The sequence below is a fragment of the Danio rerio genome, chromosome 14, assembly GCF_052040795.2.
Source record: "Danio rerio strain M-AB ecotype USA chromosome 14, GRCz13ab, whole genome shotgun sequence".
Taxonomy (NCBI): Eukaryota; Metazoa; Chordata; class Actinopteri; order Cypriniformes; family Danionidae; genus Danio; species Danio rerio.
In genome coordinates this window covers 1340001-1367100 of record NC_141034.1, presented here as the reverse complement: position 1 = coordinate 1367100, position 27100 = coordinate 1340001, and the positions used below count along the sequence as shown (strand labels likewise).

Here is a 27100-nt window from a genome sequence, read left to right as displayed (position 1 = left end):
TCGATTGGTCAGTTAGTCGACAGCGGCCTCTAGTGAATATACGCGAGAACAGCAGGTGTGAATGGCACTCGTGAGAGAATTTTGAGATCTGAAAAGGCGTACACAGCACCCTCTGGTGGATTCATGAAAACAAAAACTGCATAAATACCTCCTGTACTCCTCCTGGGACTTATTTTGCGATCTCCAGAAATGTGTCTAGCGGTTCGTTTTCAGAATAAGTCTGGGTAGAAAAAAAACATGTATGGTCAATATTATAAACTCTCTTTAAAAGAATTGTTTTCAATTGGCTACAGAACAAACCCAACCCAGGCTCATTCTGAAAATGTACCCCTATATACATTTCTGGAGATCGCCAAATACGTCCCAGAAAAAAAATATATAATTTTTGCAGTTTTGTTTCCACGAATCCAACAGAGGGTGCTGAGTATGCTTTTTCAGATCTTAAGAATCTCTCGCAAGTGCCATTCGCACCTCCTGATCTCACTTAAATGCACTAGTGGCCGCTGTCGACTGACTGACAGACTGACCAATCAACTGACCCACCCTCCTCTTTCCCAAAACCCAACCAATAGTGTTTTTAAAAGCACAGACCCCTTCTCTGGAACTGAACCCCGCCGTCATGGTCAACTCCTCTCTGCGTCTCTAGTCCTCCAACCAGGGCTTAATTTGTGCCACAACATGGCAAATCCGGCACCTCTGAAATCTGAGTCGCGCATTCTTCCGCGACTCCCCAAAACTCTTCACTTCTGTCCGTAACACCCCTCCGGCATCCAACGCCTCACATTCCACCAACACCCCCCCTCTCTTTACTTTCGTCCGCAACACAGCACCCGCTCTCCGCTTTCATGTGCGTCACCTCTACAACTTCGGTTAACATGTCGAATTCGTTACCCCTACTTATTCAGGGACCTCGCAATTAACAAACGAAGCACTGCCTCCAACATACAGGTTGAGCCACTGAACAAACTGGTAACAGTGGGAAAGCCACTGAATTGGCGTCATACTGACCCATAGCATTCGTTTTAAAGAGGAAATGCAGTCACACAGACTTCTGGCTACATAACTCGCGCTCTCCAGAAATGTATATATGGCTACGCTTTCAGAAAAAGCCTTTGTTGAACAAAGAAATGACTTTAAAATGCACTTTATTCTGAATACTAATATTTTGCAAAATAACGTAAATGATTATATGCCATCCTCATGGCGAAGACTAAATAAATTAGGTACTAGACATTACTTATTAAAACTATCAAGTTTAAAATTGTGTTGAAAAAAAATCTCCACGCTAAACAGCACTTGGGAAATATTTGAAAGATAATTACAATTTCACAAGAGGGCGAAAAATGATTATTAAGTCCCTCAAATGAAATCAAATCACTTATACACATGTGCTATAATGAGTGGAAAGCTGAGGTGCTGTCCCCAAAATACACCGACATACTCCGAAACAATACAGTAAAATACAGTCTGACAAATGTCTGTACGGCTAGTTTGACTGTTGGTGGATGATTATCATGGTCAGTGTTGTTGTTAAACATATGCAGTGTTGCTGTTAAGTTCAACTGTAAAGCAGACCAGAGATCAATTCCACTGCATTTGAGAGCAGTATCAGTCACAAACCCTCCTGAACCTGCGAATGTACCCGACAACCCCTGATCTCACTTCTGATCCGCTGCCCACGTCTGCCTGAGAGAAAACAAGCGAGAGTCCACATGCTAATAATCCCGTAAATGTCTTGCAGGCCTCTGGTTGTTTGTCAGGAAACCGCCATCTGTGTTCCCTGAGCTCCGATTTTATGCCCTGTAAATCTCAGTGCAGTTTGCACATGCGCCAATATCCAATAATAACACATTATATCATGATAATAAACATGCTATCATGAGCATTTCAACATACTCTGTGCACTTAATAGGTGACGTTTGAGATTTGTTCTACTTATGTAAAATGAGCTTAAACAACACAATTCTTGAGTTTTTACTTGCAACAACTTGATAGTTTTGTGTTCAATCCACTTAAATGTGTAAAAACTAATGTCAACTTAATTCTGCATCATTTTTACACTGTAGAAACATTAATAATTGAAACTTTTGGAGTTATTTTCTTTAAGATTATTCAGATTGCAGTGGTGTTCATAACAGCGTCAAATACTTGACGACTTAAGATGTTTATTTTAAGCTTTAATATTATTTGCACATGTTAATCTGGCCTGCGGCATGCTGAGATATGAATTGAAAATGCTCTGGTTATTTATAGGCCTATTGTTGCTTAACAATAAGGCTCCGATTCAGAGGAGTTTTATTGCTTCATGTTGGGCTTTATTCCGGAATAACAACCACCTGGATGTACTTTATCCTGTTTATTAAATGGCTACCTGCCATAAAATGTAAAATTAGACACAAACCATTGTTCTGAGCCTTAATCGTTTATCAATTCTTTATTTAAACGCAAAGCTGACAGTGTACTACAACGACTAAGTGGAGTATACACTAACTTGCACATGGCACCAATCAGTCAAAATTACTAATGAAAACAGCTGATGGAGTATACACTAACCTGCACATTATTCAGACACTAGATGGCGCCAAACAGTCAAAAACACAAATAAAAACAGCTGATGGAGTATACACTAACCTGCTCATTATTCAGACACTAGATGGCGCCAAACAGTCAAAAACACAAATAAAAACAGCTGATGGAGTATACACTAACCTGCCCATTATTCAGACACTAGATGGCGCCAAACTGTCACAAACACAAATTAAGACAGCTGATGGAGTATACACTAACCTGTGCATTATTCAGACACTAGATGGAGACAAAGAGTCAAAAACACATCAGAAACTAAAACAGCTGATGGAGTATACACTAACCTGCTCATTATTCAGATACTAGATGGCACCAAACAGACAAAAACACAAATAAAAACAGCTGATGGAGTATACACTAACCACTAATACACTAAGGGATTAAGCTGAAGGATCATGAATGAATTAATGTGTTATTTAGCGATTGTTATCTGGGAATAACATATTTGTGTAACATTTGCGGCGTGTAATAGGGTTATTTAATGCATTGGGAGTGAATAAGAACTAACGATGGACAACTTAAGTTGTATTAATGCTAACAAAGATGAATATATACTGTAATAAAGGTAAAAAATAAATCGCTGAATAACATATTGACATTGACATTCATATACTTACATCCACATTCAGTAATATTTAGTTTAGTGTATACTCCATTCAACCAGTTTTCATTTCTGTCAGCTTTGTGTTTCTGACTGTTTGGCACCATCTAGTGTCTGAATAATGCGCAGGTTAGTGTATACTCCATCAGCTGTTTTCATTTGTGTTTTCGTCTGTTTGGTGCCATCTCGTGTCTGAATAATGCGCAGGTTAGTGTATACTCCATCAGCTGTTTTCATTTGTGTTTTTGTCTGTTTGGCGCCATCTAGTGTCTGAATAATGCGCAGGTTAGTGTATACTCCATCAGCTGTTTTCGTTTGTGTTTTCGTCTGTTTGGCGCCATCTAGTGTCTGAATAATGCGCAGGTTAGTGTATACTCCATCAGCTGTTTTCGTTTGTGTTTTCGTCTGTTTGGCGCCGTCTTAATCTTTATTAATGAATTAATAAGCTATTACAGCTTAATATAATGTTTTTTGTATAATGTTTACGCACACTCCATTGAACCAGCAACTATTTATGTCTTCCAAAGCTCACCAGGACTGACAGTTTCACAGTTTATTTTTATCACCGCTTAATTTTTTGAAGTCCTTCTAAAAAGATTTTCTCATGATTAATTACACGCTCATGCTGATCAGTTATCTATGGTTCACACCCAGCTTTTATAAGGTCGTAAAAACAATACATCATCCTCATGCTCTAGTAAATCGATTTTCGCTGATGTGGTTAAAATTAATATAAATATTTACACCTATTTGTTTCAGATGAAAGTGCTACTTATTGCAGAATGACAAAAATCCGAGCAAATGCTAAAGGGATAGTTCAACCAAAACTGAACATTCTGTTGTTGTTTAATCTTCTTTCACTTGGCTCAAATCTGTTTTGTCTTTCTTTTTTTACCGCTGAGCACAAAAGGAGATGTTTTGAAGAATGCTGGACCTTGTACTTTATAATTGACTTCCAATGTGTTTGTTTTGCCTACATAGGAAGTCAATGGTTACAGGTTTACTGCATTCATCAAAACATCTTCCTTTGTGTTCAACAGTGTAAAGAAGCAGTGGTTCAGAGGTAAGCACTGTAGCCTCACAGCAAGAAGGTTGCTGGTTCGAGCCTTGGCTCGGTCAGTTGGTGTTTCTGTGTGGAGTTTGCATGTTCTCCCCGTGTTGTTGTTGGTTTCCTCTGGGTGCTCCGGTTTCCCCCATAGTCCAAACACTTGTGCTATGGGGGAGTTTAATAACTAAATTGGCCGTAGTGTATGAGTGTGTGCATGTGAATGAGTGTGTATGGGTGTTTCCCAGTACTGGGTTGCAGCTGGAATGGCATCCGCTGTGTAAAACATATGCTGGAATAGTTGGCGGTTCATTCCGCTGTGGTAAATAAAGGGACTAAGCCGAAGGAAAATGAATGAATGAGAAAGAAAGAAAGTGAACCACCCCTTTAAATGGTCCTTCCCCAAATGATAATAAGACCAGCAGGTTCTGCACTTGTTCCTTTACAGGATTTATAATAGCGAGACTCTCCTTCTGTGTGACGGCTCTTTATTTAATCTGATCGGTCCATGTAGGCGTGTCCTGCGTCCCCCCACTGCGCTCACATGGTTCAGCCTGTCCCAACTACACACACACACACAACTGTTTAATCTCAATGGGGGATTACAATAGACACTCCCACACAACTGCACATGTAGGTTAACACAAAAAGAGCTCAGTCTCGGCTGGAGAAAACACACTTCACCACATTACAGCTCATTCTTGCCAAGGAGTGGCTGATTTTGATATTATTTTACGCTGATTCGTCAGACATAATGCTTTCAGACAGTCGTTCAAGCATTAAAGCTGTACCAGTACATGTGTATCCTCAGTTTCCTTCAGCTTAGTCCCTTTATTTATCAGGGTTTGCCACAGTGGAATGAACTGACAACTATTCCAGCATATGTTTTACACAGTGGATGCCCTTCCAGCCGCAACCCAGTACTGGGAAACACCCATGCACACTCACATTCACACACACACTCATATATTACGGCCTGATTAGTTCATCAATTCCCCTATAGCGCATGTGTTTGGACTGTGGACACACACACACTGACACAAATGCACACAAACAGAAATAAACACACACATATTCACACACAGGCACGCAAACTCAAACAGAAAGAAAAAGAGAGAGAGAGACACACACACACAGAGAAAAGGACGCTCACACAGACACACACACACACAGATCATGTTTCCTGCACTGTATGTATATCTGGACTGAACTCAGATGCTCTCTCCTGTGTTCCTCCACAGCTCTGCTCCTCTTACAGTACTCAGCAGCACGCTCTGCTCAACTCAACAATCTCACTTCTTTTCTCTTTCCCAGATTGTTATGTAGAAGTATTTCAGCTCGCTCTTCTAGTTTAGCACAGAAATTACAGGCATTTCAAGCGTATGAGAAGCAGGTTAAGAACTGTCATTATCGAGTTCAGTCTGTGGACATCAGTGGCGGAGAAAACCTCCCCCAGCTCATATTTCACAGCACACAAACGCTGCATTGAGCAATTAGCTACTGAACTTAAACAAAATGTGTACACCTGCTGGAATTAAGTTGACTTAAGTTTTATAATTATGCACAGCATTCATTTTCCTTCGGCTTAGTACCTTATTTATCAGGGGTCACCACAGCGGAATGAATCACCAACTATTCCAGTATGTTTTACACAGTGGATGCCCATCCAGCTGCAACCCAGTACTGGGAAACACCCATACACCCACACTTATACATTACGGCCAATGTAGTTCATCAATTCCCCTATAGCGCATGTGTTTGGACTGTGGGGAAACCGGAGCACCTGGAGGAAACCCACGCCAACACGGGGAGAACATGCAAACTCCACACAGAAATGTATTGGGTCGAGGATGAAACTGAAGAGTGGGGGGGTTGTGGGCCCTTGATAATGTGTGGGCCCTCCAAAATGTGTGGGTCCTAGGAATCGTCCTAACTCCGCCCCATCCCCCCGACCACCCTTAGCGGCACCCCTAGGCTGGCAGCTTACCTCCGTATGGACAACGGTTAACAGTTTACCCACGTTATTACATCGAGTTGACCACGATGACGGGGTTCGAGTCTGGTGAAGAGCGGTTCCAGAAAGCGGGTTAGACAAAAACACAAGCCAAAAACTAAAATAAAGAAGTAAATAACAGGGTGAGAATGGGGTAAAATCTGAAAACGTGGTAAAAATCAGGCGAGGCCTTTTCTTTTTCTGAATTTCTTTTTAAAACTGTCAGTTGGGTTTAGAGATGGAGGTGATTGGGTCAATCTGTGCTTCTGAAAACACTATTGGTTGGTCGGTCAGTCGGTCAGTGGCCTTTGGTGGATTTACATGAGAACAGCAGGTGCAAATGGCACTCGCGAGAGCAATTTGAGATGTGAAAAGCGCACACAGCGCCCTCTGGTGGGTTCACGAAAACATTCATTCATTCATTTTCTTGTCGGGTTAATCCCTTTATTAATCCGGGGTCGCCACAGCGGAATGAACCGCCAACTTATCCAGCATTTTTTTTACGCAGAGGATGCCCTTCCAGCTGCAACCCATCACTGGGAAACATCCACACACACTCATTCACACTCATACACTACAGACAATTTAGCCTGCCCAATTCACCTGTACCACATATCTTTGGACTGTGAGGGAAACTGGAGCACCCGGAGGAAACCCACGCGAAAGCAGAGAGAACATGCAAACTCCACACGGAAACGCCAACTGACCCAGCCGAGGCTCAAACCAGCGACCTTCTTGCTGTGAGGCGACAGCACTGACTGCGTCACTGGGTTGCCTTCGCGAAAACAAAAACTGCAGTAAATCATACCTCCAGGGATGTATTTGGTGCTCTCCAGAAATGTATACACAGCAACAGCAATTGACTTCCATAGTATTTTCGTTCCTACTGTATGGATTGCAACATTCTTCAGATGGTCATGTTTGCCACTCGAGTGTGTGTAAATGCTGAGGAAATGTTCATTTCTGGGGGAACTGTCCTTTTAATGTGGAACCGGCCAAATTTCATTAAACTCTGGTGTAATAAGCAGATGATCAATCTGTCATGTTTTAGTAATGATCACAGAGCCGTTTCCCAAAACAACAGTGTGACGGTCCACGAGAACACTGCCAGAGTCACAGATTTGTGTATGCCGCTTCTGCCAAATGAGTGTTTCTGAATCTGTCATCCGATGATTAAAGTATGTTAGCCTCAATATGTGCAGCTGAGGATTGTGTGTGTGTATGTGTGTGTGTGTGTGTGTGTGTGTGTGTGTGTGTGTGTGAGCTGATTGAGGGCACACAGTCATTTTTTTGGCCTGTATTTTCAGGACGCTGTGTGCGCATATTAGCTTTGCTGTTTGACAGAATGACAAGATGACAAGTGATGTTGAACAGATTCAGGAATTTCTCACAGTATTTCCTATAATATTGTTTCTTCTGGAGATTTATTTTATTTAAGCTAGAATAAAAGCAGGTTTTCAGCTCAATATTATTAGCCCCCTTAATCAATATTAGTTTTGGATTGTTTCCAGAACAAACCACTGTTATACAATGACTTGCCTAATTACCCTAACTTTACCCTAATTACCCTAGTGAAGCCTTTAAATGTCACTTTAAGCTGAATACTAGTGTCTTGAAGAATATCTAGTCTAATATTATGTGCTGTCATCATGACAAAAGAGAAAATAAATAAGTTGTTAGGAATGAGATATTAAAACTATTATGATTAGAAATGTGTTGAAGAAATCTGCTCTCCGTTAAACACAAATTGGTGACAAAAATGTACAGGGGGGCGAATAAACCTGATTGTATATATGCATATATTTTAGTCACAGATGTTTAAAGTCATAGAAAGAATGAATGGTCGTGAGCCACATCTCTGAGCGGCTGAATCAGGGCCAGTGTCACTATAGTGAATTATTCCAGCGGATCTGAACTCTGCATGTCAATGACCCTGGAGGACTCCCAGTGAATACATCTCAACTAGAGCAGGAATAATTTAGCCTAGATACATACTGACAGGCAGCGTTCCTTTATACCATCCCGACATCCAAACTGGCTTCATTGATTATTCCAGTACTTTATCTGTTGGATTTTAACATATAATTGTAATATACACTCACCGGCCACTTTATTAGGTACACCTTACTAGTACCAGGTTGGCCTTCAGAACTGCTTTAATCCTTGCTGGCGTAGATTCAGCAAGCTGCTGGAAATATTCCTCAGAGATTTTGCTCCATATTGTCATGATAGCATCACGCAGTTGCTGCAGATTTGTCGGCTGCACATCCATGCCAATCTCCCAAAGGTGCTCTATTGACAGAGATGGCAATAGTACACACATGCTTTACTCAAGTAGAAGTACAGATACTAATGTTTAAAACGACTCTGGTTAAAGTTGAAGTACTCTCCACACTTTTGTACTCAAGTAAAAGTAAAGAAATGTGTACTTAAGTAAAAAGTATTCATTACTGCAACCTGTTTTAGTTTCACTACCTGTTAATGTTTTGTTTTTTTCACGGTATTAGATTGAAAGATCAGAGAAGTACAGTACACCGTGGTCAGAAGTGGACAAAAGACTTTAACCCCATTTAAATGCCAGATCTGAACAGGAATGTGTCTTGTTTACCTGTGATCTGGCCGACCAAAACGCATCTTAGCCTATTACCCGGTATAAACGTGACATTAGTTATGTGCACATCGCTGATTCTCTGTCTTATCCACGTTCCCCATTCTTGCCGCATCCATGGTAAGCTTAATAAACAAGCCTACTTACGCTGTGTGATCAGAGGTTAAAAGAAGCCGCACACTGCAAGAAATAGATTGATTAAAGGTGTTCGAATTGTGCGATGGCAAGAAATAATATAGATCACACCACACAACACATTAAAATAAAACTTACGAGCCCAATTTAAAAATGTAAGAAGTAGAAAGTACAGATATTTGTCAATAGTTACAGAGAGATATGACTATTTGTTTCAATGTTTACAAAAAATAAGTTGGCCAAGTGTCTTAAGCTGCTCATAATAATAACAATGACGGCAAAATATCGTGATAATATCGTATCGTGAGTCCCGACCCAAAGACTGAGTGAGGGAAAGAGTTTCTGGCTCCTTCTCTCCGGGCTCTCCTGAACAAATGAGGCAATAATGAAACATGTGGAGCAGACTCATTACAGACAATCAGGATCTGGAGCAAGCGAGGGAGTGATATAATGAAAAACAGAGCGAACGGCCACCAAACAAAGAGAACAATGGAGACGCTCGAGTGGGAATGCTTTCTGAAGTTAAATCCTATTCATTTCCTCTACACAGAGACAATAGAGCGTTTCCTCAACGTCAGCCTCATTTTCATGATCATATAAATAAAAAGGACGATCCTTCAACTTCTGTCTTAAAGAGACGGTTCACCCTAAACTGAAACATCTGTCATCATTTAGTCATCTTCTAGAGCTTCTTTCTTTTGTTCAACACAAAAGAAGATGTTTTGAAGAAACCTGTAACTATTGACTTTTATATTAGTTTTTTCTACTATAGAAGTCAATGGTTACAGGTTTTCAGTGACTTTTTTTAAAGGGGACAGTTCACCCAAAACCAAAAATACTGTGATCATTTATTCAGAGTTTATTTCTTCTGTTCAACCCAAAAGATGTTTTGAAGACACCTGTAACCATTGACTTTCATATCTGTTTTTTCCTACTATGGAAGTCAATGGTTACAGGTTTTCAGTAACTTTTTTAAAGGGATAGTTCACCTAAAACTAAAAATGCTTTGATTGTTTATTTAAAGTTTCTTTCTTTTGTTCAATACCAAATATGTATTGAAGTAACCTGTAACCATTGACTTTCATGTGTTTTTCCTACTATGGAAGTCAATGGTTACAGGTTTTCAGTGATTTTTTTTAAAGGGACAGTTCACCCAAAACCAAAAATACTGTGATCATTTATTCAGAGTTTATTTCTTCTGTTCAACACAAAAGATGTTTTGAAGACACCTGTAACCATTGACTTTCATATTTGTTTTTCCTACTATGGAAGTCAATGGTTACAGGTATTCAGTCACTTTTTTAAAGGGACAACATTTGCATCAGCAGAAGTTATTTGTATTCAGAGTTTGTCCTCCTGACATCTCCTCAGATTGTTTTGTTGCTGGCTGTGCATTATTGATGATGCCTTTAAACCGAAGACCTCCAATTCTGTGTGTGTGTGTGTGTGTGTGTGTGTGTGTGTGTGTGTTTTCATGCTGGAGGAAGATAATCCACTGCTAATAGTCAGTGGAATGTTTAATCCTTCAACTATGACCACACACACACACACACGCACGCACGCACGCACACACACACACACACACACACACACACACACACACACACACACACACACACACACACACACACGTATACACACTCTTAAACACACAAACACACACACACATACAGACACTTACACACATACACACTCTTAAACACACACACTTAAACACACAATCATACACACACACACACACACACACACACACACACACACACACACACACACACACACACACAAACACACACACACACACACACACACGTATTCACACTCTTAAACACACACATACAGACACTTACACACATACACACTCTTAAACACATACACTTAAACACACAATCATACACACACACACACACACACACACACAAATACATAAATTGATACATTGACACAAACACAGACAAAAGCACACACACATAAACTAAAATATGCGTAAACACACATACATACACAGACACACTCTCAGACACACACAGAGACACAAACACACTTACATGGACACACACACTCACACACACATACAGTATATATACAAAGACACACAAACACAGACAAAAGCACACACACATAAACTAAAATATGCATAAACACACACATACATACACAGACACACACTCTCAGACACACACAGAGAAACGAACACACCTATGGACACACACACACACACATACATTTATCCACCGGGCACATAATCAGCTCTGTTTGTTTTGATGAAATTCACTCATGTAACAAATATGAACACACACACACACAGATCGGCTGCACAAAAACAGTGTATTGAACAGACACTTCCACCCAAACACACACTCTTTGGTGAAAGTCCATCATCTGCGGTCAGACAAACAAACACACGGCGTGTTCTGAAGGGTCAAAGGTAGACTGATGTCTGCAGAGTGTCTGGAGTCTGACAGCACCGGTCAATATTTGACACTGATCTGAGAGCGTGTATGTGTGTGTGTGTGTGTATGTGTGAGAGAGAGTGTGCCTGTGAGAATGAGAGAGAGTGTGTGTGTGTGTTTCTGTGCATGAGTGTGTTTTTCTGTGTGGTGACAGAGGGAGGGAGAGTGTGTGTGTGCGTTTGTGTTTGTGTGTGTGTGTGTGTGTGTAGAGTGATTGTTGGCTGAGCTTGAGTGGAGCGGTGTCCCCATGATGCCCGAGAGGAAGCGGTACGTTAACAGAGCGAGCGCGCGAGTGTTTCCCGGACCCTGCAGGAGAACACAGGCTGTGGTGTACTCTGGGGCCCTGCGGGCGGGCGGGCGGGTGGGCTCCAGACAGACGTGTGTTTTCCACAGGTTCTTTGTTTGTTGTTCTGTGAGCTCTGCAGACCAGTGGTCCTTCTGTCAGGCTCCGCTGGAAACACCAGCTCGGAACTGCAGAACAATGCAGACACACACACACACATACACACACACACTCACACACACACTCTGATCTGGAAGAGAATGTTCTGACGGATTCCTACAGCCCGAATACAAGATCATGCAAAAAAACATGAGGCGGATGAATGTGTGTGTGTGTGTGTATGTGTGTGTGAGAGAGAGAGAGAGAGAGCATACTTCTTTGTGTGAGTTTGTGTGTGTGAGAGTGCATATGTGTGTGCGTGCATGTGTATGTGAGACAAAGAGAGCATGTGAGTGTGTGTTTTAGTGGTCATGTATGTATGTGTGTGTGCGTGTGTGTGTGTACATGTCTGAGTGACTGTGTGTGAGAAAGTGTGTGTCTGACTGTGAGAGGTAGTGTGTGAGAGAGTGTGTCTATGTATGTGTGTATTCATGTGTGTGGGAGAGAGAGTTTGTGTGTGTGTGTATGTGTGTGTGTGCACATGTATGAATATGTAAGTGTGTGTGTGTGTGTGTATATTGTTGTGTGTGCATGTATATCTCTGTGTCTGTATAATTGTGTGTGTTTGAGTGTGTGTGTGTGTGTGTGTGTGTGTGTGTGTGTGTTTGTGTGTGTGTGTGTGTGTGTGAGAGAGAGAGCATACTTCTTTGTGTGTGTGAGAGTGCATATGTGTGTGCGTGCATGTTTGTGTGAGACAAAGAGAGCATGTGAGTGTGTGTTTTAGTGGTCATGTATGTATGTGTGTGTGCGTGTCTGAGTGACTGTGTGTGAGAAAGTGTGTGTCTGAATGTGAGAGGTAGTGTTTGAGAGAGTGTGTCTATGTATGTGTGTATGCATGTGTGTGTGTGTATGAATGTGTGTGTATGATTGATTGTTTGCATGTGTATGATTTTGTGTGTGTGTGTGTGTGTGTGTGTATGATTGATTGTGTGCATATGTATGATTGTGTGTGTGTGTGTGTGTATGGTTGTGTGCATGTAAATCTCTGTGTCTCTATAATTGTGTGTGTTTGTGTGTGTATGTGTGTTTAAGTGTGTGTGTGTGCGTGTGTGAGAGAGAGTGCACTTGTTTTTGTGAGTTTGTGTGTGTGAGAGTGCATATGTGTGTGCGTGCATGTGTGTGTGAGACGAAGAGAGCATGTGAGTGTGTGTTTTAGTGGTCGTGTGTGAGTATGTGTGTGTGTGCGCCTGCGTGCATGTCTGAATGTCTGTGTGTGAAAGAGCGTGTGTCTGTTTATGTACTGCATGTGTGTTTGTGTGTAAGAGTGTGTGCATGCATGTGTGTGTGTGTGTGAGAGTGTGTGAGTAGATATGATTGTGTGCGCACATGTATGAATGTGTGTGTGTGTGTGTGTGTGATTGTGTGTGTTTAAGAGTGTTTCTGTGTTTAAGTGTGTGTGTGTGTGTGTGTGTGTGTGTGTGTGTGTGTGTGTGTGTATGTGTGTGTGTGTGTCGATGTAGGTGCGTTTGTGTCTCTGTATGTGTCTGAGAGTGTGTGTCTGTGTATGTGTGTGTGCTTTTGTCTGTGTTTCTGTGTCTTTGTATGTATATGTGTGTGTGTGTGTGTCCATAGGTGTGTTTGTGTCTCTGTGATTGTCTGAGAGTGTGTGTCTGTGTATGTATGTGCGTGTTTATGCATATTTTAGTGTATGTGTGTGTGCATATGTCTGTGTTTGTGTATGTGTGTTTGTGTGTGTTTGTGTGTGCGCCTGTAGGTGTGTTGGTGTTGGGGATATGGAGAGTTTGTGTAAAGATGAAACGCAGTGTGTTGTTGTTTTTCTGTGCACTTATGTATAATAAGATCTGAGCAATGCTCTTATGTACTGTGAATGCTGCAGTCTGACAGTACGATGTGACTGATCTGGGGTCTGTTGTGTTTGTGTGTGTGCGTGTTTCCTCAGCCTGGGTCGGTGCGCTGGCGATGGGCATGATCTTCTTCTGTTCTCCTGTGGTCAGTATGTTCACCGATCACTTCGGATGTCGGAAAACGGCTGTGTGTGGAGCGTTTGTGGCCTTCATCGGTCTCCTCACCAGCTCCTTCGCCACGTAAATACATGATTTTATTCCTTCTTCTCTTTCTGCCTCTTTTGCACGTTGTTTTGTGTCAATTATTTTGACCTTTTCATCTTTTATTTACAATATGAGTTAACATAATTTGTTCTATAGACAGTTGAAGTCAGAATTATTTGCTCTTCTGTATATTATTTCCCAAATTTCTGATTAACGCAAAGAAGGTTTATTTCTTAGTGAGGTTCGTTTCTAAACTAATGTGGAGAGGATCACATGCTTATGATTGATCACAGCTGGTCCCGCATTATTTAATTACTGAATATTCATGATTCACCAATCAGACGATTCCTAAGCCACTATAAACACGTCAGTTCCATATCGCAGCTTCATTTTGAAGAATCCCCCCTTCCCTACTCCTCCTGCTTTCCTAGATGGGCGGCACGGCGGCCCAGTGGTTAGCACTGTTGCCTCACAGCAAGAACATCTCTGGTTCTAGTCCTTAGCAAGCCAGCAAACGTTTCTGTGCGGACTTTACACGTTCTCCCCGTGCTCACGAGTGTTTCCCCTGGGTTCCCTGGTTTCCTCCCACCGTCCAAAAACATGCAGCTTACGTTAATTGACTAATCCAGCACCATAGACATGCTCCTAGTCAGTAGTTATCTCTTAAGAGCGATCACTATCTGTTCATTAGCTACTACAGCAGGGGAGTTTTCCAAATCTACCTTAGCTCAAACTCCCCTTTCGCCTTGCAAATGAGAGGGAGCCCCGAGCTCGAGGATCTTATGAGCTTAGGGCTCTCTCCTGGGACAGCATGCCAAACTGGCTTTATAATCAATCTTGTACGCACAGACATCCATTAGCCTATAAATAATTATTTTCGTTTAAGCGCAAAGATTTGTTTAAAACTATTTCCAAATTCAGTTCTAATTTACAGCAAATGAATAAATGAACAATAATAACGAGGTGTGTTATATTCAAATACACATGCTGTGCCCCATATGGGATCAAACCTGACAGGTGGGCAACTATAAGCTTGTTTTTAATAAAACAAATATAAATATGCTGATAATCAATACTACTGCTAATAATTATCCCACTATGCAAAAGCAAATGTATTGCTGTACATCCTGTCTGTATTGAGCAGTGTGTAAGCGAGGCGCACAACTAACGCGCTCTGCGCTGGACTTTAGACCAGCTTTGTTCTGGTCTATAGAACAGTCTATTATAGTTTCTCAAAATAGCAATGCGCCTCAACACACCTCCTTTTTCAGACCAGAACGCCTATGGGCGCACATATAAGCGCAAATGCATTTGCTGTTTAAACAGCGTGCTGCAAAACATCAAAATGACTCTCAAGCTGAAACTAGCAAACAACAATTGCGTTGTCCCTTGCGCCACATTGCGCCGGGTGAATGATAGAGTGCAAACAAAGACTTTGTTTGCTTTGATGCAGCCGTCAACTGAAACTCCACATTTTCAAAACAGTTAACACACAGGCCTAAACAGCGGCACTCATGGTCAAAATGAAACATTATGCTTGCAAAATGCACATACCGTGTCAAAACATTAAAAATATGCAACAAAAGCTAGTTTTACCTTCAAACAACACAACTTGCAAACAAGTATATGAGCTCTTTCAATTATTCATTAGACAATGGACAACAAAAAACAAAATACAGATCTCAGTGTGAATTCTATTTGGGCTGTCAAATTGGCCTTTTTGCAAAGAATTGGATCAAGAATAAGAAATGCTTTGATTAAACTTATATTGAATTCATGACATTTTTCAAACTGTGGCTGAAAACTAAAATACCGTAAAAAAAACTGAAAAATAAAAATAAAATTTAAAAAAGAAAAAAGTAGCAGAAAGAAGCAGAAAAAGGAAAAAAACTAATAAAATATTGTAAATATTAGAGAAAACACATGTAAACCAATATACAGTCAAATATATTGGGAGTATAGGAAATAGCCACTATTGACCTCCTCCATCCATGCTGGCACAGAACAACACAGACCTTCTACCATTTTAATGTTTGCAGACTGATTGCTGAGTGAAGATTTGTGTGAAGTAGTGTCAAACCGGTGCTTCATTGAATTCATACTGATCTTGGTGGTTTCTAATGGTTAGGAATGGATGGTTTCAGTTTGGTTACCATAACTAAAACAATGGAGTTTGGACTGCTTGAATGACATCCGTGTTGACTGTTTTGAAAAACGGTGGGGAAAATGTGTCAACCCAATGAGAAAGGGTTTACACATTTGCAATACCGGTCTTCTGCTCTGCTGGGATAGTGAAAATAAAAATGAAGTGGAACTTAGTTTCTTTAACCAGGTCAAAGCAAACAAGAAAAACTGTAATCCTTTCAGCTTTATAGTGCATGTGTTTCTGTTCAGACGTCAGTGGTTCATTCATACGGTATATTCTCCACAGCCTCTGTCTGAGAGTTTCTCAATGATGCAGATGTTTCGTTATTGAATTAAAGCTGTATTGAGTTCAGTTCAGTCTTTGTGTGTGTGTGTGTGTGTGTGTGTATATGTGTGTGGATGTGTGTTTATAGAATGTTTCCGCCTCTCTTTATTCTCTGCTGGTGTTCATGTAGTCATGTCAGACATGTAAACATCCGCTCAGCATAGATATACAGTATGTGTGTAATGAACAGCATATCTACTATATTGTACAGTGTGTGCATCACTTTGTGCTCTTTTGCTAATGTTATGGTTTTAAGAAAGGGGATTTTTGAAAATGTTCATGATAATCCTAACATTTGAGCAGTGGTGGACAGAGTACTGAAAAATCATACTTAAGTAAAAGTACCATTACTTACCTAAAATGTAGTGCAAGTAGAGTAAATGTAGCTGTTTTAAATATTACTCCTAGTGTGAGTAAAAAGTAGACTCTTTAAAAGTACTACTCAAGAGTAGTGAGTCATATGTAGTAAAAACTTGAGATGTTTACATGTAATTTGTGCATGTGTGTGTGTAAACGTATCATTCGGTAGTGCATCACTGCCCAGCAGACACACAACATCATAAGACGTTAACATTAGGTTGGATTTAGGTTGTGATGTCAAAATTCAATGTTTAGCCAGCGTCTAAGTAGAACATTATTCTGATGTTCAATAATGACGTCAAATGACGTTGATATTATGTCGATTTTAGGTAGCTAGAAAGTAACCGAAATACAACATCAAGCCAACATCTTAAACCAGCGTCATATTGACATCAAATACTGACAATTATTCAGCATGTATGACCACCAAAATCCAACGTCTGATAGACGTCATAGTGGTAACGTCCACACAACGTCAAGCTGTAACATTATTAGACGTTGATATTTGATTAGTTTTAGGTTGGACGTTGGACATTGACGTCGGCCTGACGGTGAGTTTTGATGTCAACATGATTTTCATTTCCTAGCAAAATGCAGCATCCCCCCAATGTTGGGGTACAACATTAATCTGACGTCATGTTGACGTTCTGTGTCTGCTGGGTGTTTAAGGCCATTTCAGTCATCATACAGTAAACATCAAACACAGGCTCATTCTAAAAAAAACGTAGTCCCGCAGACGTTTTTGGAGACCGCAAATTACGTAGCCGGAGGTACGTATGGCTGCATTTAATTTTTTTTTTAGCGAACGCTACAGGGTGGTATGACGCCGTTCCTTTTGGCGCTTACCGGCTGACCGCTTACCTCCATGTGGAGGGCTTTCCTGCTGCAACCAGTTTGTCCAGTTAGCTCGTCGTGTATGTTGGCAGACTTGAGACGCAGAGAGGAGTTGACCATGACGACCGAGTCCGGGAAAGAGCTTTTCCAGAAATCAGGTACAAAAACAGAAGCCAAAAAATAAAACGAACGAGTGAACAACAGGGTGAGAATGTAGTAAAATAAGGTAAAAAAGGTTTTCTTTTTCTGGGGGGCTTTTGTAAACCATCTGCGGCCGGGCGGGTCAATCAGGAAAATTAGTTGGGTTTGGTGGAGGAGGATGGTGGGTCAGTCAATTGACCAGTCAGTCATTCAGTCAGTCGACAGCGGCCTCCGGTGGGTTCACGCGAGAACAGCACTGTCGCGAACGGCACTCGCGAGAGGCATTTGAGATGCGAAAAAGCGCAAACAGTGGCCTCTCGCGGATAAGCAGAAAACAAAAACTGCAAAAATATGTACCTCCCAGGACGTATTTCGCGGTCTCCGGAATTGTCTACAGGACTACGTTTTCAGAAGGAGCCTGGGTTGTAAACATCCATCATCTTCTTATCAGTGACCTGCATCTAAACAGTCTCTGGGTCAACGCGTGTAAAGATTTTGGACATCTTCTTGGACACTTTTAATGCTTCCAAACAGTTTGCTGCAATTAAAAAGTGCACATGTCTTGAGGTAGATTCATTCATTATGAGGCGATTTACCTTCTATGTGTGATCTGATTGGACGGAAATCACAGGATTATTCTAATCCCCATAGACAAGAAATAAATACGCATGCCGTTCTCATGTGAAATGCCGCCAGAGGCTGCTGTCGAGTTTCCAGATTTCGTCACGTTCTCGCCACGTTATGAACTCGTTCGCTTTATTTTTTGAATTCTGTTTTTTGTCTTACCTGATTTCTGGAACCGCTCTTCCCCGGACTCAAACCCGGTCATACGCCGCGGCTGGCTCCTCCTCTTCCGGACCTCTGCTCCGCCGACGTAACACGAAGAGCTAACCGGACAAATTGGTTGCGACCGGACAGCCCTCCACACGGAGGCAAGCCATCAGTCCAGCCGACGAGAGGAGCGGCGTCACACCGCCCCGTAGCATTCGCTTGAAAAAATTTAATGTGGCCATACGTACCTCCGACCACGTAAATCCCGGTCTCCAGAAACGTCCGCGGTGCTACATTTCCAGAATGAGCTTGGGTTGCATACATGAATAAACTTAGTACATTACAATTCCTGAGAAAAACTACTCAATTATTTACAGTCGTTTGAGTATTTGTAATTAGTTACTTTACGTTTACTGCATTTGAGTCCTGGTGAGCACATTCATAACAGGTTAAAAACTGAAATACTATTCTTAATTAATTACCCTCATGTTGTTTCAATCTCCCGAGACCTTCAATCTTGTTGAAGGTCATAGACAGAAGACAGTAAGGGCCCCCAAGACATTTAAAGTCCAGAAAACACCAAAAAAACTCCTCAAAACAGAGCATGTTCTCTTCTGAAATCCTTTAAATTTAAAGCGACAGTCACCAAAATGCCACAATTAGGATTAAAGTCTAAAAGGGTCAGTTTCAGAGAGTTAGAAAACATCTTGTAGAAAGAAGCATAACAGATCCACTTTAACTTAAAGGGCAATGAAACCCCCTTGTTTCAGCAGGGTGTTTTCACATCTCTACTTTAGAGAAAGTCAGAAAAGTGGGCGTGTCCAGCTCTGTTTAGGGGGGAGTGTAGGTGGAAGAAAAGAGGCTTGGTGTGGGAGGGTCTATTTGGGCGTGCTGAATTTCAGTCAAAACACACCCACAGTGGACAAAGTGACGGTGTTTACATGGACATCTGTAGTCGAATTATTTGCCAAATGATTAAATGGTGGACTTTAACTGCAGTTTGGCTCTTTCATTCAGGGAATTCATTCATGTCCCTCGCGACAAACGAGATATTTGATTCGAGGAACTGCTCTAAGCGTGTATTTTCATGCAATGTTTGATACCGCACGGCGAATGAGAGAAAAAAAACTCAGCATTTCCCCTAAACTTAGATGCACACGGCAAGTAGTGTCAGAAAGCCGCGTGTGTTATTCCGGTCACAAAATCCAACACGAGGTTATAGTTTGGTTGTAACTGTTAGTGCTAACTTGTTTACACTCGGTGCAATAGTTTGTTTGATACGAATAAAATACGAACTGAATAAACAAATGACAGATGAGAACAGCTCTCAGGTAAACAATAATCCTCCTTAGACACGCAAGTTATTGTTGTCGCGTGTCGCGTACACTGTTAATCCACACGTGACTCCAGCTGAGCTCTCACAGAGAGAAAATGAAAACAAAACTTCACTGCAGCAAACTATAAAAGCAACACTTCACGCTTGTTTTGCCAACACAACGTGGCGTCTCTGTCGTCTAAACACTGTGACTAATGAATATTAATGAAGTTGCACAATAGAGCGCGCTGATTGGTTTGAACCAAGCTTTACTCATGCATTAATGCATCACACTGTAAGACGTAATAAGACACACTCTGGCTCAGACGTCCAGTCTGCACGCTGGAATACACGCTATTATCTCATGACCGTGACGCAGCTTCAAAAATTCGTTTCAAACCGGAAGTACGAATTTACTTGAAATAACGCAAAAACAACCAATTTACACTTTTTAGTGAAATATAGGTGTCCTGATAGTGTTTTTAGCAGTGTGGGACACATATACCACTGTCAACAGCTCAAACACATGTGTTCTGGTGTTTCTTGACCCTTTAAAAAGTTGCTAGTTGAATCCTCATCATCAGTTCCTCCTTGTTTCTCCAGGACTCTGGGTCTCTGGTACTTCACGTATGGGATTCTCTTCGGCTGCGGCTCCTCGTTTGCATTCCAGCCATCTCTGGTGATCCTGGGTCATTATTTCCGCCAGCGTCTGGGTTTGGCGAATGGTGTGGTGACGGCGGGCAGCAGTCTGTTCTCCATGGGGCTGCCGGTGCTGTTGAAGAAAGTGGTGGAGCCGCTGGGTTTGCCCAGAACCTTTCAGATCCTCAGTATCTTCATGCTGGTGCAGGCGCTGCTGGCCCTGGCCTTCAAACCGCTCCTGCCCAGCGGCATGTGCCCGATGCCTGGCATGGCGCTGGACGGAGGGCCCTCGACTCCAGAGTCGGCCAGCAGGTGGCAGAAGGGACTGGCCAAAGTAAGGAGGTACTTCAACGTGCGGGTGTTCAGCATTCTGACGTACCGCATCTGGGCCTTTGGCGTCGCCACTGCTGTGCTCGGATACTTCGTGCCCTACGTTCACCTGGTGAGTCCTGCATTCACATCATAATAATAAACTTTATTTTATACACTAAAAAAGACGTTTCAACTTGTTTCAACTTGGGTTGTTTCTAGAAGGGCATCCGCTGCATAAAACAAATGCCAGAGTAGTTGGCGGTTCATTCTGCTGTGTAAGCCGAAGGAAAATTAATAAATGAATAAGAAATATAAATTTCTAAGTATATATATATATATATATATATATATATATATATATATATATATATATATATATATATATATATATATATATATATATATATATATGGGCGTCCCGGTGGCGCAGTGGGTAGCACAATCAACTCAAAGTAAGAAGGTCGCTGGTTCGAGTTCAGGCTGGGTAAGTTAGCGTTTCTGTGTGGAGTTTGCATGTTCTCACCATGTTGGCATGGGTTTCCACCAGGTGCTCTGGTTTCCCCCACAGTCCAAACACATGCGCTATAGGGGAATTGATGAACTAAATTGGCCATAGGGCTTGAGTGTGCGTGTGAATGAGTGTGTATGGGTGTTTCCCAGTACTGGGTTGCGACTGGAAGGGCATCCGCTGTGTAAAACATATGCTGGAATAGTTGGTGGTTCATTCTGCTGTGGCGACCCCTGATTAATAAAGGGACTAAGCCGAAGGAAAATAATAAATGAATGAAAAAAATATATATTAATATATGAATATTAATTAATCCTGTAGCCTCAGTATAAATATCTTTATTTTACGTCCATTGCATAATATTTAATAATATTTTTATAGAGTCAGTGGTCATTTTCACAGTAATTGTTAAATGCATTTTTTTTTTAAATATCTAAATAATATTTACTTTATGACCATATAAATATGCTGTATATTATAATCATTATTTTACAGTTAATGAGAATAATTTCATACAGTTAATGTATGAAGTTATAAATACTCCTTCATATTAATTTTGGTTTTAGCAGTTATGTGTTTCTAATCTTTTTTTTAAATTTGCTTTTGAATGTTTTTAAATTCTGAAGTACAAAAGGTTATATATGGCTTTCATTTATTTCTGCATTAGTTTTGATGATTTTTTTCTTTTACATTTTTCAGTTCAACCTGAACTTGTTTTAGACTTGTAGCACTGTGGCCTCACAGCAGGAAAGTCGCTGGTTCGAGTCCCGGCTGGGTCAGTTGGCGTTTCTGTGTGGAGTTTGCATGTTCTCCCCGTGTTGGCATGAGTTTCCTCCGGGTGCTCCGGTTTCCCCAACAGTCCAAACACATGCGCTATAGGGGAATTGATCAACTAAACTGGCTGTAGTGTTTAAGTGTGTGTGTGTGTGTGTGTGTGTGTGTGTGTATGGGTGTTTCCCAGTACTGGGTTGCGGCTGGAAGGGCATCCACTATGTAAAACATTACTGTACTTATATATATATATATATATATATATATATATATATATATATATATATATATATATATATATGTATATATGTATATGTATGTATGTATTTATGTGTGTGTGTGTGTGTGTGTGTGTATATATGTATATATATATATATATATATATATATATATATATATATATATATATATACATATATATATATATATATATACTGTATACACACACACACACACACACACACACACACACACACACACACACACACACACACACATATATATATAGGGTATATTATACCACAATACACCAGTAGTAAAATCTAAAGTATACTACAGCATTTATTTCAGATTAGTAATTCATATGCTGTGTATAAATATAAATGGTGATGATTATTTCAGAACGCTAACTGGAATGATCTGCATGTTACTCAGGTTGAACGGAATTAAAACTGACCCTCTCTAAATTCACTGTGCAGCAGACTGAAATCAAATGACTTGTGATTCACCAGTAAAGAGTGATGATTGTTTCGAGTCAGATTGGCGGCCCAGCGTTTCTCGCTCTCCGCAGGGATTTCACAGTTTCAGCCAGATTTAAAGCATAATTAATATCTCGCCTTGCGCATATTTGGCTGGAAGCCCTGATGAAGCCTGAGCTCCGGCAGTAAATCTCAATGAGTATATTAGTATGCTAACGAGGCCGGTACACTCGACACACTCAACCTCACCAACTGCAGGGTCATTAAGAATAACCTGATGGAGGATGTCAGAAGATCATCAGTAGGAGATTAAGGGCACTGACATAGCACAGATCATGGTTTATTCATCTGATAATGCTGACTTTTTTTTTTTTTTTGTGGACAAATATTTATTTTTCCAATTTTAGTAAAATTTTATTTTAGTTTTATAGTTGCTATGGTAACACAACAACCATAGTATTAAAATTCAAAAGTAATTGATCTATTGTGGTGGTTCTACAGTTGCTATGGAAACACAACAGCAACTATAGTAATCGATTTGTTGTGGTGATTCTACAGTTGCTATGGTGACAAAACAACTAAATTAATTGATCTGGTGTGTTGATTCTACAGTTGCTATGGTAACAAAACTAGTGTAGTATATGATCTGTTGTGGTAGTTCTTTAGTTGCTATGGTAACACAACAACTATAGTAGTTGGTTTTTTGTGGTGATTTCACAGTTGCTATGGTAACAGAACAATTATAGTAATTGGTCTGTTGTGGTAGTTCTTTAGTTGCTATGGTAACACAACATCAACTATAGTAATCGATTTGTTACGATGATGCTACAGTTGCTATGACAACAGAACAACTATAGTATTTGGTCTTTTGTGGTAGTTCTATAGTTGTTATGGCAACACAACATCTATAGTAATTGACTTGTTGTGGTAGTTTTTAAGTTGCTATGGTAACACTACAACTATATTATCAAAATTCTAATGCAATTGATCTACAGTACAGTGTACACAGTATAAGGCTCAGTGGTTAGCACTGTTGCCTCACAGTAAGAACGTCGCTGGTTCGAGTCCCAGCTGGGTCAGTTGGCGTTTCTGTGTGGAGTTTGAATGTTCTCCCCGTGTTGCCATGGGTATCCTCCTGGTGCTCTGGTTTCCCCCACAGTCCTAACACATGTGTCATAGGGGAATTGATGAACTAAATTGGCCGTAGTGTATGAGTGTGAATGAGTGTGTATGGGTGTTTCCCAGTACTGGGTTGCAGCTGCATACATAAAACACATGCTGGAATAGTTGGTGGTTCATTCTGTTGTGGTGACCTCTGAAATAGAGGCTAAGCTGAAGGAAAATGAGTGAGTGAATACTACAAAACATTTGGAAATAATTTGTTTTCTTTATAAAGATAAATGTGTGTTTGTGTGTGTATGCGCTTGTCTCTCTGTGTGTGTGTTAGTGCATACAATTCTCGGATAGTTCAGTCAATAAATTAAAAAAGCGACAAACTTTTTCAGGTGGTGTGTTTGTTATGCTGATGCAGTTCCGTTAATGCTAAAAAAAGTCCATTTTAATGTTTAACCTGAATGTTGAACAGAGTTTGTCATGTTGGAGGTGGATGTTCATGAAACATAATGAAGAAAACAGCTGTGATTTATGTCTTGGTACTGTGTGTGTGTGTGTGTGCGTGTGTGCGTGTGTGTGTCTGTGTGTCTGTGTGTGTGTGTGTGTGTGCGTTTAACACTATGAGAGCAGCTATAGGAGCAAGAGGCGTCTATTCATGCATAAATCATGTGTGAGGCTTCAGCCGGCTGAAATATTTACCGCTCTCTGCATGACAGAAAGCCTATGTGACGAGCGCACACATGTTGATGATCAATTATTAAGTGTGTGTGTGTGTGTGTGTCACCTCAGGTCAGACTCTAGGATTGTGTCCTGGTTTCACCTCTCGTTGTCATAGAGATGAACACACTTCTGCAGGAGAGGACATTATTAACCCTCCTGTGACTTTTGTATTCTTTTTGTAAATATTTCCTAAAAGATCACTATAAAATATCAGTGAATTAACTGCTACATATTTTGTGATTTAGGTTTTTTTTAGAATAATTTATATAATAATAATATTAATAATAATAATTAACTTTCCTTCGGCTTAGTCTTTATTGCAGATATTGCCACAGTGGAACGAACCGCTAACTATTCCAGCATTTGTTTTTTGCAGCGGATGCCCTTCCAGCTGCAACCCAGTACTGTGAAACACCCATACACTCTCTTTCACACACACACACACACACACATACGCTCATACACTACGGCCAATGTAGTTGATCAGTTCCCCTATAGCGCATGTGTTTGGACTGTGGGGCAAACCGGAGCACCCGGAGGAAACCCACTCCAACATGGGGAGAACATGCAAACTCCACACAGAAACGCCACCTGACCCAGCCGGGACTCGAACCCAATTACAGTGTTAACTCTAGATGTTGTGTTGCCATAGCAACTGTAGAATCACCACAACAGATCAATTAACATAGATGTTGTGTTGCCATAGCAACTGTAGAATCACCACAACAGATCAATTAACATAGTTGTTGTGTTGCCATAGCAACTGTGGAATCACCACAACAGATCAACTAACATAGATGTTGTGTTGCCATAGCAACTGTAGAATCACCACAACAGATCAATTAACATAGTTGTTGTGTTGCCATAGCAACTGTAGAATCACCACAACAGATCAATTAACATAGATGTTGTGTTGCCATAGCAACTGTAGAATCACCACAACTGATCAATTAACATAGTTGTTGTGTTGCCATAGCAACTGTGGAATCACCACAACAGATCAACTAACATAGATGTTGTGTTGCCATAGCAACTGTAGAATCACCACAACAGATCAATTAACATAGATGTTGTGTTGCCATAGCAACTGTAGAATCACCACAACAGATCAATTAACATAGATGTTGTGTTGCCATAGCAACTGTAGAATCACCACAACAGATCAATTAACATAGATGTTGTGTTGCCATAGCAACTGTAGAATCACCACAACAGATCAATTAACATAGTTGTTGTGTTGCCATAGCAACTGTAGAATCACCACAACAGATCATTTAACATAGATGTTGTGTTGCCATAGCAACTGTAGAATCACCACAACAGATCAATTAACATAGTTGTTGTGTTGCCATAGCAACTGTAGAATCACCACAACAGATCAATTAACATAGTTGTTGTGTTGCCATAGCAACTGTAGAATCACCACAACAGATCAATTAACATAGATGTTGTGTTGCCATAGCAACTGTAGAATCACCACAACAGATCAATTAACATAGATGTTGTGTTGCCATAGCAACTGTAGAATCACCACAACAGATCAATTAACATAGATGTTGTGTTGCCATAGCAACTGTAGAATCACCACAACAGATCAATTAACATAGTTGTTGTGTTGCCATAGCAACTGTAGAATCACCACAACAGATCATTTAACATAGATGTTGTGTTGCCATAGCAACTGTAGAATCACCACAACAGATCAATTAACATAGTTGTTGTGTTGCCATAGCAACTGTAGAAACACCACAACAGATCAATTAACATAGATGTTGTGTTGCCATAGCAACTGTAGAATCACCACAACAGATCAATTAACATAGATGTTGTGTTGCCATAGCAACTGTAGAATCACCACAACAGATCAATTAACATAGATGTTGTGTTGCCATAGCAACTGTAGAATCACCACAACAGATCAATTAACATAGTTGTTGTGTTGCCATATCAACTGTAGAATCACCACAACAGATCGATTACCATAGTTGTTGTGTTGCCATAGCAACTGTAGAATTACCACAACAGATCAATTAACATAGATGTTGTGTTGCCATAGCAACTGTAGAATTACCACAACAGATCAATTAACATAGATGTCGTGTTGCCATAGCAACTGTAGAATCACCACAACAGGTCAATTAACATAGATGTTGTGTTGCCATAGCAACTGTAGAATCACCACAACAGGTCAATTAACATAGATGTTGTGTTGCCATAGCAACTGTAGAATCACCACAACAGATCAATTAACATAGATGTTGTGTTGCCATAGCAACTGAAGAATCACCACAACAGATCAATTCATGTATGTTACTATAGTTGGAGTAAAAACACAATAGTATTTTTTATACTATTTAGTATTTTTTCATGCCGTATAATTAAAAAAAGAGTTGTATTATATATTATGTACGTCAGACCTTTCTGTTCAGTGTATCAGTTTCCACAAATTTTATGAATAGCCCTCACACACACTCTAGGCACATCAGAGACTTATTTTACATCTTGTAAAAGCTTTAGAATATGACCTCTTTACCAGAACTGAGAGGTAAGAGTGTTTCATAAACTCTCTAGAACACGGA

The 27100-nt window shown here is 40.5% G+C and overlaps 2 protein-coding genes across 4 annotated transcripts in view; both read left to right on the top strand.

Moving 5' to 3' along the window:
- rgs14a (regulator of G protein signaling 14a) overlaps positions 1-27100 on the top strand; it is a 438366-nt gene that overhangs the window by 198193 nt on the left and 213073 nt on the right. The gene's annotated exons all lie outside the window — the stretch shown is intronic.
- Positions 1-27100, top strand: part of slc16a2 (solute carrier family 16 member 2) — a 47142-nt gene that overhangs the window by 2999 nt on the left and 17043 nt on the right. For all 3 annotated transcript variants that reach the window (XR_015506596.2, XM_087280020.2, NM_001258230.1), the window contains 2 exon segments: positions 13761-13905; positions 20364-20841. Coding sequence is in view for 2 of the 3 variants with exons in the window: in XM_087280020.2 (XP_087136146.1) it covers positions 13761-13905; positions 20364-20841 (623 nt within the window). In the remaining variant the exon portion in view is untranslated.